Source organism: Callorhinus ursinus, unplaced genomic scaffold (assembly GCF_003265705.2).
Source record: "Callorhinus ursinus isolate GAN/ISIS: 27379988/994484 unplaced genomic scaffold, GSC_fseal_2.0 scaffold74, whole genome shotgun sequence".
Taxonomy (NCBI): Eukaryota; Metazoa; Chordata; class Mammalia; order Carnivora; family Otariidae; genus Callorhinus; species Callorhinus ursinus.
This window is the reverse complement of record NW_027397136.1, coordinates 2,800,728-2,813,916: the sequence shown is the minus strand read 5'-3', so window position 1 is coordinate 2,813,916 and position 13,189 is coordinate 2,800,728. Positions and strand designations below refer to the sequence as shown.

Genomic DNA, 13,189 nt, shown 5'->3' with positions numbered 1-13,189 from the left:
CCAGAATTGAAAATTCACTACTTGCTAAGCATAATAGCAAAACCAGAAACTATGAAAGAAACATTTGGTATGTTTGCACTAAAAAAAAAAAATCTCTATAATAGTCACCATAAATTTTGTTAAAAGAAAAATGACAGACTTGGAAACATACTTGTAACATAGATAGCAGGCAAAGGTTATTTAATCCACTTAGGAAAATAACAACATGGGCAAAGAACAAGAACAGATGAGTCACAAAGGAAGGAATACAAGGTGCCAGTAGATAATGTGGATAGATACTCAGCCATGCTTATAATTGAAGAAATGCCAGCAAAAGAAAGAAAATACCCAGAGTTTTCAAATGTGTGGGAAATGGCCACTCCCAGATATGCTTTGGTGTTAAGTTTAAATGTGTACAGACCTTTTAGAGGTAATTTTAATATATATCAAATTATAATTGCATATTCTCCAATTCAGCAATTCCACCTTTGACAATTTATCCCCAGGAAAAATTTGGATACACGTACAAACATAGACATATGAAGGCGCCTGTTGTAATAGTGAAAACTGAGAACCAACCTAAATATCAGTAGTCATAAATAAATTATTTAATATCCATACATTGGAATTTTATGGCAGGCATCATTTTTTCCTCATTTTCTTTATTGTAAAATACACCTTACATTTACCATCTTTTTTTTTAAAGATTTTATTTATTTATTTGACAGAGAGAGAGGGAGTGCACAAGCAGGGAGTGCAGCAGGCAGAGGGAGGAGCAGACTCCCCACCCGCGCAGGGAACCTGATGCTGGACTCATCCTGGACCCTTTGATCATGACCTGAGCCCAAGGCAGTCGCTTAACCTACTGAGCCACCCAGGCGCCCCTTACATTTGCCATCTTAACTATTTTTCAAGTGTACAGTTCAACGACATAAGTACATTGTTGTGCAAACATTACCACCATCCATCTCCAGAACTCTTTTCATCCTGTAAAATTGAATCTCCATACCCGTTCAACAGTGGCTCCCCATCCCTCCCCAACCCCCACTTTTTCCAGGCCCTGGCAGCCACTCTTCTACTTTCTGCATCTATAAATTTGACTACTCTAGATACCTCGTGTAAATGGAATCATATAACATTTGTCTTTTGTGGGGCACCTGGGTGGCTCGGTTGGTTAAGCGACTGCCTTCGACTCAGGTCATGATCCTGGAGTCCCGGGGTCAAGTCTGACATCGGGCTCCCTGCTCAGCGGGGAACCTGCTTCTCCCTCTGACCCTCTTCCCTCTCGTGCTCTCTCTCATTCTCTCCCTCTCAAATAAATAAAATCTTTACCAAAAAAAAAAAAAAAAATTTGTCTTTTGTGATTGATTTATTTAGCGTAATGTCCTAAAATTTCATCCATGTTGTAGCCTGTGTCAGAATTTCATTCCTTTTTAAGTTTAAAATATAGGCATTTTTAAAATTTAATTTTTGAATGGGTAGAACATCTGTTCAAATTCAAGAGGAAGGTTGGGAGGAGGGAAGATGGGAAGCGATTGCTGATTGGCATGGAATTTCTCCAAGGGGTGATGGAAGTGTTCTAGAATTGGTACTATTCGATGTACAACTTTTAATATGCTAAAAACCACTGAATTATACACTAAAACAGGTGAACTTTATGGTATGTGAATTGCATTTCAGTAAAGCTGTTACTAAAAAAATTTCAATGTCAATTATACTTCAGGTAAAATTTTCAAGAGGAATACAATAAATTTCTAATAAAGTGTTCTTAGAAGTTGTCCCTCAACTATTCTAGTTTTCCTTTTTTTTTTTTTTTATTAGAGAAAGCAAGAGATAGAGAGGGAAGGACAGAGGGAGAGAGAGAGAATCCCAAGCAGGTCCCACAGTCAGCACAGAGCTGGTTACAGGGCTCAATCTCATGACCCTGAGAGCATGACCCAAGCCGAAATCAAGAGTAGATGCCCAACCAACTCAGTCACCCAGATGCCCTCTTGTTTTACTTTTTAAAAAAATTATTTGTGTGACTTTCTAGAAATATTTTTATTTCTTATGAATATTTTATTTATAGTAAATGGTAAATATTATTCCCCCACTTTTAACAAAAGTGGTAGTAAATTGAACATGGTGTTCTACACCAAGCAGACATCTCTGAGGTCTGTTTTTCTTAGTTTTAGGTAAAAAGGTTTTGTTTTTTTTTTTTTAAATTACAAAAGGAAAAAAAATAAATCACAAAAGGATTACATGGTTAGATAAGTATAGAAAAGTATGAGGCAAAATGTAAAAGCTAACCATACCCAGGGATAGTCATTGGTAATTGTTTGTATATCCTTTTAGACTTTTATCTCCATGTATATATACTCTTTTAAAAATAAGAATTGAAGGGCGCCTGGGTGGCTCAGTCGGTTGGGTGTCTGCCTTTGCTTCGGGTCCTGATCCCAAGGGACCTGGAATTGGGCCCCGCATTGGACTCTCTGATGGGTGGGGAGTCTACTTCTCCCTCTCCATCTGCCTTTCCCCCTGCTTGTGCTCTTTCTCTCTCTCTCACTCTCAAATAAATAAAATCTTAAAAAAAATAAAAATTAGAATTGAGATCATCCTATACTTGGTATTGTGTAGTCAGCTTTTTTATGCTTAAAGCAATATATTGTGATCATAGTTTTTAATCAGTAAATATAATCTTCATTGTTTTTTTTTTATGGATGCATAGTATTAAATTGTGTGGACATTTCTCACTTACTGTAGCTCATCACCTATTAATATCTATTTAGGTTGTTTCTAATTTTGTCACTATTATAAACAATATATAAACACTATATACAAACAGTATCTTTGTACATACACCTTTGTACCCTTGCCAGGTCATTTCTTGAGATATTTACTACACTGCTATTTTGTAGTCCACCAGAATTTTTTAACAACATATGTTTTAAAATATAAATTACACAAAGATTTCCATGATATTATTATCTCTTTAAAAAGATGGTGCAGGTATTTAAATCCTTATTTATTTTTAAATATGAGGAATCTGAAATGCAGAAAGTGGCATTGTATCCAAAATTGCATAGCAGTTAGTGTGAGAGATGGCGCTAAAACTCATGTCTTCTGATTGTGTGTTAGTGTTCTTTCCATGGTGGCATACTGCCAGTCCTTAAATATCTTCAGTACAAGGGGTGATTTTGTTGTTGCTTTTTCATTTCTAAAAATATGATTCTTGTGACATACTTTTAGATTCTTTGTATAATGTGCTGCAATTTATCCATTCAGATTAAAGGTCCATATACCTTCATTAGGGGTACAGGCTCAAGATGTGCCCTCTCAAACATTTTGTAGTTTATCTGCATTAATATCTTCATTTAATTAGTCACCTATATTGTTATCTTTCCCTGTATGAAAAGCTCTCATAGTCTGTTTTTTTTCCCCTCTTCTGAAAGCTTTAAGTCATGTTATTTTCTCTGGGTAGTACTAGTTTTGGTGGGCTTTGGTTTCAGTGACAACTCCATTATTTGCTGTGTGATCTTGGGCGAGTTACTTAAATCTCTGTAAGGCTAGGGTCATCATCCATAAAATCAAAATAATAGTATGTGTGTCATGGAGATTAAGTGGATTAACACATAAAAAGTGCTTGGCACAATTTGGTAGATACTACTCATTAAATGTTAGTTATTATTTAATATGTGAATTTAAATCCTTGAAAGTCATTTTGTGGGGCGCCTGGGTGGCTCAGTTGGTTAAGCGACTGCCTTCGGCTCAGGTCATGATCCTGGAGTCCCGGGATCGAGTCCCACATCGGGCTCCCTGCTCTGCGGGGAGTCTGCTTCTCCCTCTGACCCTCTTCCCTCTCGTGTTCTCTATCTCTCATTCTCTCTCTCTCAAATAAATAATCAAATAAAATCTTTAAAAAAAAAAAAAGAAAGTCATTTTGTATTTTGATATCCTTTGTATTTTTTTGTGAAACTTTTTAAAATTAATTTATTTATTTGAGAGAGAGTGTGCATGAGTGTGGGGGGAGGGGCAGAGGGAGAGAGAGAATTTCAAGCAGACTCCCTGCTGAGCGGGGAGCCCAGTGTGTAGGGCTCTGTCTCACAACCCTGAGATCATGACCTGAGCCAAAATCAAGAGTTGGACAGTCACCTGACAGAGCCATTTAGGCACCCATTTTGGTGAAACTTTTGTATGATGTTTTTGTAATCCTATAGATATCCCCATTTTCCTCCCCTACTCTTTAGTTCTATGTAATACCTTCTGATTTTGAACAATATCTTTATTTTGTCATGGTTCATGCAGAGTGAGGCTCTGTCATACTTACCTTGTTTCCTGTTGGGAATAAACACAAGTTAAATAACTGAGATTTTATAGATTATCTCAATCATTTTTTTAAGACAATGTAAAACAGAATAATGTGAATCCTAATTTATTGAATTCAGGGTTCTGAGAGCCGTGGTAGCTACTCTCTGACTGACTTCCCCAATCTGCTTCGTTTTTTCTACTTGAGGAGGAAAGCTGATTTGGGGTTTTCTTTTTTGTCTTGATTCTAGCACATGCAGATGACAATCCAGGCTCTCCAGGATGAATTGCGGATCCAAAGGGACCTGAACCAGCTGTTTCAGCAAGATAGTAGCAGTAGGACTGGTGAACCCTGTGTGACAGAGCTGACGGAGGAGAACTTTCAGAGGCTACATGCTGAGCATGAGCGGCAGGCCAAAGAGCTGTTCCTTCTTCGAAAGACTTTGGAGGAAATGGAGCTGCGTATTGAGACTCAGAAGCAAACCCTAAATGCTCGGGATGAATCCATCAAGAAACTTCTGGAGATGTTGCAGAGCAAAGGACTTTCTGCTAAGGCTACTGAAGAAGACCATGAGAGAACAAGACGACTGGCAGAGGCAGAGATGCATGTCCACCACCTAGAAAGCCTTTTGGAACAGAAGGAAAAAGAGAACAGTATGTTGAGAGAGGTGAGTGACTGCTTTTTCCCTTAAGACTTACTGATGGTCTTTTTTCCCCCCTTGAGTAGTCAGCATCTTAGCTTAGATAAATTTATATGTTCTACTGAGTTAGTGGAAAGTAATTTCTTCTTTGGTATTTAAGTGCTTTACTGATTGCTGTTTTGATTGGCTCTGTTGCATGAGATGGCATTGACTGGTGTGTATACTGGCTTGATAACTTTCTGTGTCTTTTTTCCCCCCTCCATTTGGTTTCTGTAGACTCATTTTGTTGCTAGAGGGGCAGAGAATTTTCTTTGTTACTCATCTCTTAATTTGTTCATAGAGACACACACAACAAAACCAGAATCAGAGTACCTAACTATTATTTAATTTTAGAATATTACTAAGAGAAAGTAAGTGGTTACCTCAGTTTAGGTGTGCTTTTATAGTCCTTGGCAGTAGTAATGGATGTTTGCCCTGTGGTTTCCATGGAAACTTGCCTTGCTGTAAAAGATAGGTAATAAAAATCATTTGCTGCCATGGAGGCACAGTGAGAAAGAATGATATAGAGGCACACTGCAGTTACTTTTTATAGAGGAAACTCAGACTTTAGCTGACCACTGTGACTGTTGATAATTTTTTGCTTTTCTAGGTAATGATTCATTTTAAGAAAGTATAAATGAAAAATTATCTTACATTGAATTTGAAAAATTGACATATAATATTCTCTATGTGGCCAGAGACTTTAGCCATTTGGATGGGGAAAAAAAATCTCAGAACTGTGTTAGTGTCAGTCTGAATGAAATATGAGGAAAGAAATAAAAAAAAAGTGGAATATTCCCCAAACAGCAAAATAGGAACTTTATTTTTTTTTTTAAGATTTTATTTATTTATTTGAGAGAGAGAGAGTGAGAGACAGAGAGCACGAGAGGGAAGAGGGTCAGAGGGAGAAGCCGACTCCCCACTGAGCAGGGAGCCCGATGTGGGACTCGATCCCGGGACTCCAGGATCATGACCTGAGCCGAAGGCAGTCGCTTAACCAACTGAGCCACCCAGGTGCCCCAAAATAGCAACTTTAAAAGAATACTTATATATTTGATGTTCTATAACTTCTCCTTTTGTAAAAATTCTGAAATATTTTACAGTGAGGATATTTTATTTTTGATAAAGGGGAAATTCAGTGTTTTTTAAATAACATGATTTTATTACATAGTAAAGTCACTGTAGGTTATTGTAGTAAGATTAGGAAATAGATTAGCAAAAAATCAAAACCCCAGGTATCATTACCTAGCGATAACTGTTATGTATATGTTTCCAGTCATTTTTATTATGTATACATTCTTTCTATATTTCTTTCTCTTAAGAAGGTAGAATACTTGGGGCACTGGGTGGCTTAGTCGGTTGAGTATCTGACTCTTGATTTTGGCTCAGGTCATGATCTTAGGGTTGTGCAATCGAGGGATCGAGCCCTGTGTCCTCGGGCTCTGCACTCAGTGGGGAGTCTGCTTGGGATTCTCTCTACCCCTTCACCCCTGCGCGCTCTCTCTCTCTTTCTCTCTCAAATAAATAAATCTTAAAAAAGAATGCTATCCATTAGTATTGTCTAATATAACTTTCTGTGATGATGGAAATGTTCTGTATCTGCTCTGTTCATTATGGTAGCCACTAGTTACATGTGCCTATTGAGCCCTTGTAATGTGGCTAGTATGACTGAGGAACTGAATTTTAAATTCTATTTAAATATAATTAATCCAGAATTAAATTTAGTTAGTCAAATTTAAAGTGTCTACATGCAGCTAGTGGCTACTGTATTAATGCAGGTATGCATAATGCAATGTCACCTGCTTTTCTTAATAATTTGTTTTGACCACCTTTCTTTTGTCGGGTACAGGTAGGGTTTTGTAATTTCTGATGAACTTATAAAGTTCCATTGCATTTATTTGAATACCTTTTGCTGTTGAAAATTTTATTTTCATATTAATTTTTCAATATTATAAAACTGTGCTGCACTGAATATCCTTAACCATGTATCTCTGTACATTAATTTTTGTATTTAGGATAAATTCCTAGAAATGAATTTGCTCAAAGTGTGTGTACATTTTTGAAACTGAATAATCTTACCTTCCAGAGTGATTGGACCAGTTTATGTTCCTAGCAGCACATAATGTGTTCTTATGATTAATCTGCAGCTATGTACATGTTATGCTCTTCAAATTATCAGACTGTAATATTTTAGAAAATTGTTAATCAACTGCTATGTCAAGGAACATTCTGAGTTTGTTTCAGTTTACTTTGAATTTACTTTACTTTATGACCTGGCCATAGAACACTGTTAGAGAAGTTGTGATAATCTTACACAGCATGCAACATGAAATCTGTACCAACATCATGAATTTCGAATGTTAGGTTTTTAGTGCTTCTGTTCTGAATATTTCGACCTATGCCCATTTATTTATTTTAAAAAAATTTAAATTGAAGTAGAGTTGACATAAAATGTTATGTTATTTTCAGGTGTACAATATGGTGATTTGACAAGTCCGTACATAATGCGCTGTGCTCCCAACAGTATTTGCTACCATCTGTCACCATACAGTGCTATTACAATACCATTGACTATATTTCCTCTGCTGTACCTTTTATCCTTGTCACTTACTCATTCCATAACTGGAAGCCTGTATCTCCCACTCTCCTTTACCCATTTTGTCCATCCCCCCAACCCATATCCCCTCTTGGAACCATCAGTTCTCTGTATTTTTGGACTGTTTCTGCTTTTTGTTTTTTCTTTTATTTTGTTTTTTAGATTCCACAAATAAGTAAAATCATATATTTGTCTTTGTCTCACTTTTTTCACTTAGCATAATACCCTCTGGGTCCATCCATGTTGTCATAAGTGGCAAGATCTCATTTTTTTTTTTAAAGATTTTTTTATTTATTTGACAGAGAGAGACACAGCGAGAGAGGGAACACTAGAAGTGGGAGTGGGAGAGGGAGAAGCAGGCTTCCCGCCGAGCAGGGAGCCCGTTGTGGGGCTCGATCCCAGGACCTGGAATCATGACCTGAGCCTAAGGCAGACGCTTAATGATTGAGCCACCTAGGCGCCCCAGATCTCATTCTTTTTTTATTATGCCTATTTGATTTTGAGTTTTAGAGTTACTAAGTGGTGAATAGTTAAGGATTGTGAAAAGCCACATTGTTATTCTGGCAGAGAATAAGCAGAAATAAGGTGAATTTGAAAAACCAGTAGAAAAAAAACATGAATTTAAGACTGATTTTCAAATAACAAGCTCTACAAATACCAAGTCCCACTCATGTACATAATGTGGAAAGAAATATAGGCCTTGTCAATCATACCAACACACAATTCCAGTTGCTGTTAGTAATATAGCATCATTTTATAGGAGACAAAATAATACGAAGTAAAATCTTTAAGAGCAAGTGGAAATGATTGCTTCAGAGACAAATGTTCTTTTTTTTAAAAGATTTATTTACTTATTTTAGAGAGAGAGAGCAAGCACAAGTGGGGGGGCAGAGGGAAAGGAAGAAAGGCAGACTCCCTGCTGATTGAGAAGCCCTAAGTGGGGCTTTATCTCACAACCCTGAGATCATGACCTGAATGAAATCAAGAGTCAGATGCTTAACTGGATGAGCCACCCAGGTACCCCTGGAACCAAATGTAAAAAAAAAAAAAAAAGAAATCTTTAGAATTCTTGTTCTCTTTTCAGTTTCTCCTATTTACCATCAAGACTTAGACCAAATTTCAGTTCTTCTTTGAAGTTTTCCCCTTGTGTAGCTTTATACATATATGTAGATGAATCAATCATATTATAGTATATTTATATTTACATGTATGTTTCTTCATTATTCACTTAATTTTTTGCATCAAAGATACATTTTTTTTTAAAGATTTTATTTATTTGAGAGAGAGAATGAGAGAGAGAGAGCATGAGAGGGGGGAGGGTCAGAGGGAGAAGCAGACTCCCTGCTGAGCAGGGAGCCCGATGTGGGACTTGATCCCAGGACTCCAGGATCATGACCTGAGCCAAAGGCAGTCACTTAACCAACTGAGCCACCCAGGCACCCCTCAAAGATACATTTTTAAAAAAAGATTTTATTTTATTTATTTTATTTTTATTTTTTTTGAGAGAGATAGACTGCGAGCTGGGGGGTGGGGATGGGGTGGAGGGGCAGAGGGAGAGAGAGAGAATCTTAAGCTCCATGCCCAGCACAGAGCCTAACAGAGGGCTCAGTCTCATGACCTCAAGATCATGACCTAACTGAAATCAAGAGTTAGTTGGTCACTTAACCAATTAAGCCACCCAGGCACCCCTAAAGATCTTATTTTTAAGTAATCTCTATACCCAGCGTGGGGGTTGAATCCACAACCCTGACCATGCTCCTCTTACAGAGCCATCCAGGTGCCCCCAAAAATACATTTTTTTAAAAAGTTTACTTTGAAGATTTATGTATTTAAGAAAGAGGGGCGTGCATGTGCATGTGCACACGTATAGCGGGAGGAGAAGAGGGAGAGAATCCTTAAGCAGACTTCCTGCTGAGCCGGGAGCCCAACCTGGGGCTTGATCTCACAACCCTGAGATCATGACTTGAGCCAAAATCAAGAGTTGGAAGCTTAACCGACTGAGCCAACGAGGTGCCCCACCAAAGATACATGTTTTTTAAAAAAATATTTTGCCAGTGCCTAACAAATACACAGTGGGTACTTGAGAAATGTTAGTTGAATAAGTTGAAATGCAGGCAAAAAATTTAAACCTGGAACTTATACAAAGGATAGAGTTTTGAGTTTTTTTTTCCCCTAATGTGACCACTGGGTACTAAAACCTGATGAAGATTTGAAAACAAGTTAAACCCCAAAGCTAGATTTGCTTCTGAGTTCACTTATACATATTATAAATAAAATATTAGCAGATAGAATCAGCATTATGGGAAAATGATAATACTCCGATCAAAAGGTGTTTATTCCAGGAATGCCAGAATGGCTCAGTATATCATACATAGTTATAATTTGTATTAGGTAAAAGGAAAAGAGAACCTTGTGGTATTTGATGGCTGTCTCAAAGATATTAGATAAAATGTTACAGATATTTTCATTGAAAATGAAACAAAATGAACTAAAAATAAGGAATGTTACTTTTATGGTAAGACTTAAATAAATAATAACATAATAAATGTATTTTATAAACATATTCCAAACTAATAGCCAGCATCAAGCTTACTGTGACATACTAGAAATGCCCATTGAAGTTAGAAAGAGGTCAAAGATGGTTGTGTTCATCAGTATTTAACATTATTTTGGAAGTGTTAGGTAGTGCCATTAGATAAGGAAATGGCATAAATAATATCAGTAATAGTAATGGAAAGGATATGGCTAAATTGTCATTACAGTGTAGATGGGAATATTAATATAAAGATGTCACTTCACCCCAAATCTGTAAATTTAATGTAATCACAATAGGAATGATTTTGAAACATGCCCTAATGACGTTGTAGTTTATTGGCAAGAAGAACAGTGTAGGAACACTTGTGTAAACAGATCATGATGCACGTATTTGAAATCCAGTGTTATTAAAATGTGTGGTACTGGCACAGCAATAGATAGCTAGATCAATGAAACAGAATAGGATCCAGAAATAATATAGTTTTCAGTATATGATGGATGTTTTAAAATAGTGGCCATCCATTTGGAAAACAGTTATATCATTATATCAAATTAAATTCTGGATGAAATAAAGAGCTACTTTTTTAAAACATAAAAACACTAGAAAATGTAAGCAAAAAGCTTTTATTTTTTTATTTTTTTTTATTTTCTTGATGTAGTGTTCCATGATTCGTTGTTTGTGCATAACACCCAGTGCTCCACGCAGAACGTGCCCTCCTTAATACCCATCACCAGGCTAACCCATCCCCCCACCCCCTCCCCTCTAGAACCCTCAGTTTGTTTTTCAGAGTCCATCGTCTCTCATGGTTCGTCTCCCCCTCTGACTTACTCCCCTTCATTCTACCCCTCCTGCTATCTTCTTTTTCTTTTTTCCTAACATATCTTGCATTATTTGTTTCAGAAGTACAGATCTGTGATTCAGCAGTCTTACACAATTCACAGCGCTCACCATAGCACATACCCTACCCAATGTCTATCACCCAGCCACCCCATCCCTCCCACCCCCCAACACTCCGCAACACCCAGTTTGTTTCCTGAGATTAAGAATTCCTCATATCAGTGAGGTCATATGATACATGTCTTTCTCTGATCGACTTATTTCACTCGGCATAACACCCTCCAGTTCCATCCACGTCGTTGCAAATGGCAAGATGTCATTCCTTTTGATGGCTGCATACTATTCCATTGTGTATATATACCACATCTTCTTTATCCATTCATCTGTCGCTGGACATCTTGGCTCTTTCCACAGTTTGGCTATTGTGGGCATTGCTGCTATAAACATTGGGGTGCACGTATCCCTTCGGATCCCTACATTTGTATCTTTGGGGTAAATACCCAGTAGTGCAATTGCTGGATCGTATGGTAGCTCTGTTTTCAACTGTTAGAGGAACCTCCATACTGTTTTCCAGAGTGGCTGCACCAGCTTGCATTCCCACCAAGAGTGTAGAAGGGTTCCCCTTTCTCCACATCCCTGCCAGCATCTGTCGTTTGCTGACTTGTTAATTTTAGCTCTTCTGACTGGTGTGAAGTGGTATCTCATGGAGGTTTTGATTTGGATTTCCCTGATGCCGAGCGATGTTGAGCACTTTTTCCTGTGTCTCTTGGCCATTTGGATGTCGTCTTTGGAAAAATGTCTGTTCATGTCTTCTGCCCATTTCTTGATTGGATTATTTGTTCTTTGGGTGTTGAGTTTGATAAGTTCTTTATAGATTTTGGATACTAGCCCTTTATCTGATATGTCATTTGCAAATATTTTCTCCCATTCTGTCGATTGTCTTTTGGTTTTGTGGACTGTTTCTTTTGCTGTGCAAAAGCTTTTTATCTTGATGAGATCCCAATAGTTCATTTTTGCCCTTGCTTCCCTTGCTTTTGGCAATGTTTCTAGGAAGAAGTTGCTGCGGCTGAGGTCGAAGAGGTTGCTGCCTGTGTTCTCCTTTAGGATTTTGATGGACTCCTGTCTCACGTTTAGGTCTTTCAACCATTTGGAGTCTATTTTTGTGTGTGGTGTAAGGAAATGGTCCAGTTTCATTCTTCTGCAGGTGGCTGTCCAATTTTCCCAACACCATTTGTTGAAGAGACTGTCTTTTTTCCATTGGACATTCTTTCCTGCTTTGTCGAAGATGAATTGACCGTAGAGTTGAGGGTCCATTTCTGGGCTCTCGATTCTGTTCCATTGATCTATGTGTCTGTTTTTGTGCCAGTACCATACTGTCTTGATGATGACAGCTTTGTAATAGAGCTGGAAGTCTGGAATTGTGATGCCGCAAGCTTTGCTTTTCTTTTTCAATATTCCTCTGGCTATTCGGGGTCTCTTCTGGTTCCGTACAAATTTTAGGATTCTTTGTTCCATTTCTTTGAAAAAAGTGGATGGTATTTTGACGGGGATTGCATTGAATGTGTAGATTGCTCTAGGTAGCATTGACATCTTCACAATGTTTGTTCTTCCAATCCATGAGCATGGAACATTTTTCCATTTCTTTGTGTCTTCTTCAATTTCTTTCATGAGTATTTTATAGTTTTCTGAGTACAGATCCTTTGCCTCTTTGGTTAAATTTATTCCTAGGTATTTTATGGTTTTGGGTGCGATTGTAAATGGGATCGACTCCTTGATTTGTCTCTCTTCTGTCTTGGTGTATAGGAATTCCACTGATTTCTGTGCATTGATTTTATATCCTCCTACTTTACTGAATTCCTGTATGAGTTCTAGCAGTTTTGGGGTGGAGTCTTTTGGGTTTTCCACATAAAGTATCATATCACCTGCAAAGAGTGAGAGTTTGACTTCCTCTTTGCCGATTTGGATGCCTTTGATTTCTTTTTGTTGTCTGATTGCTGTGGCTAGGACTTCTAATACTATGTTGAATAGCAGTGGTGAGAGTGGACATCCCTGCCGCGTTCCTGACCTTAGCGGAAAAGCTCTCAGCTTTTCCCCATTGAGAATGATATTCGCTGTAGGTTTTTCATAGATGGCTTTTATGATATTGAGGTATGTACCCTCTATCCCTATACTCTGAAAAGTTTTGATCAAGAAAGGATGCTGTACTTTGTCAAAGGCTTTTTCTGCATCTATTGAGAGGATCATATGATTCTTGTTCTTTCTTTTGTTAATGTATTG

General features: G+C 37.7%; 1 protein-coding gene across 12 annotated transcripts in view; it reads left to right on the top strand.

Moving 5' to 3' along the window:
* Positions 1-13,189, top strand: part of ERC1 (ELKS/RAB6-interacting/CAST family member 1) — a 582,903-nt gene that overhangs the window by 110,229 nt on the left and 459,485 nt on the right. For all 12 annotated transcript variants that reach the window (XR_012376469.1, XR_012376467.1, XR_012376468.1 and 9 more), the window contains exon 3: positions 4,515-4,931. Coding sequence is in view for 9 of the 12 variants with exons in the window: in XM_073886912.1 (XP_073743013.1) it covers positions 4,515-4,931 (417 nt within the window). In the remaining 3 variants the exon portion in view is untranslated. The remainder of the gene's footprint in view (positions 1-4,514; positions 4,932-13,189) is intronic.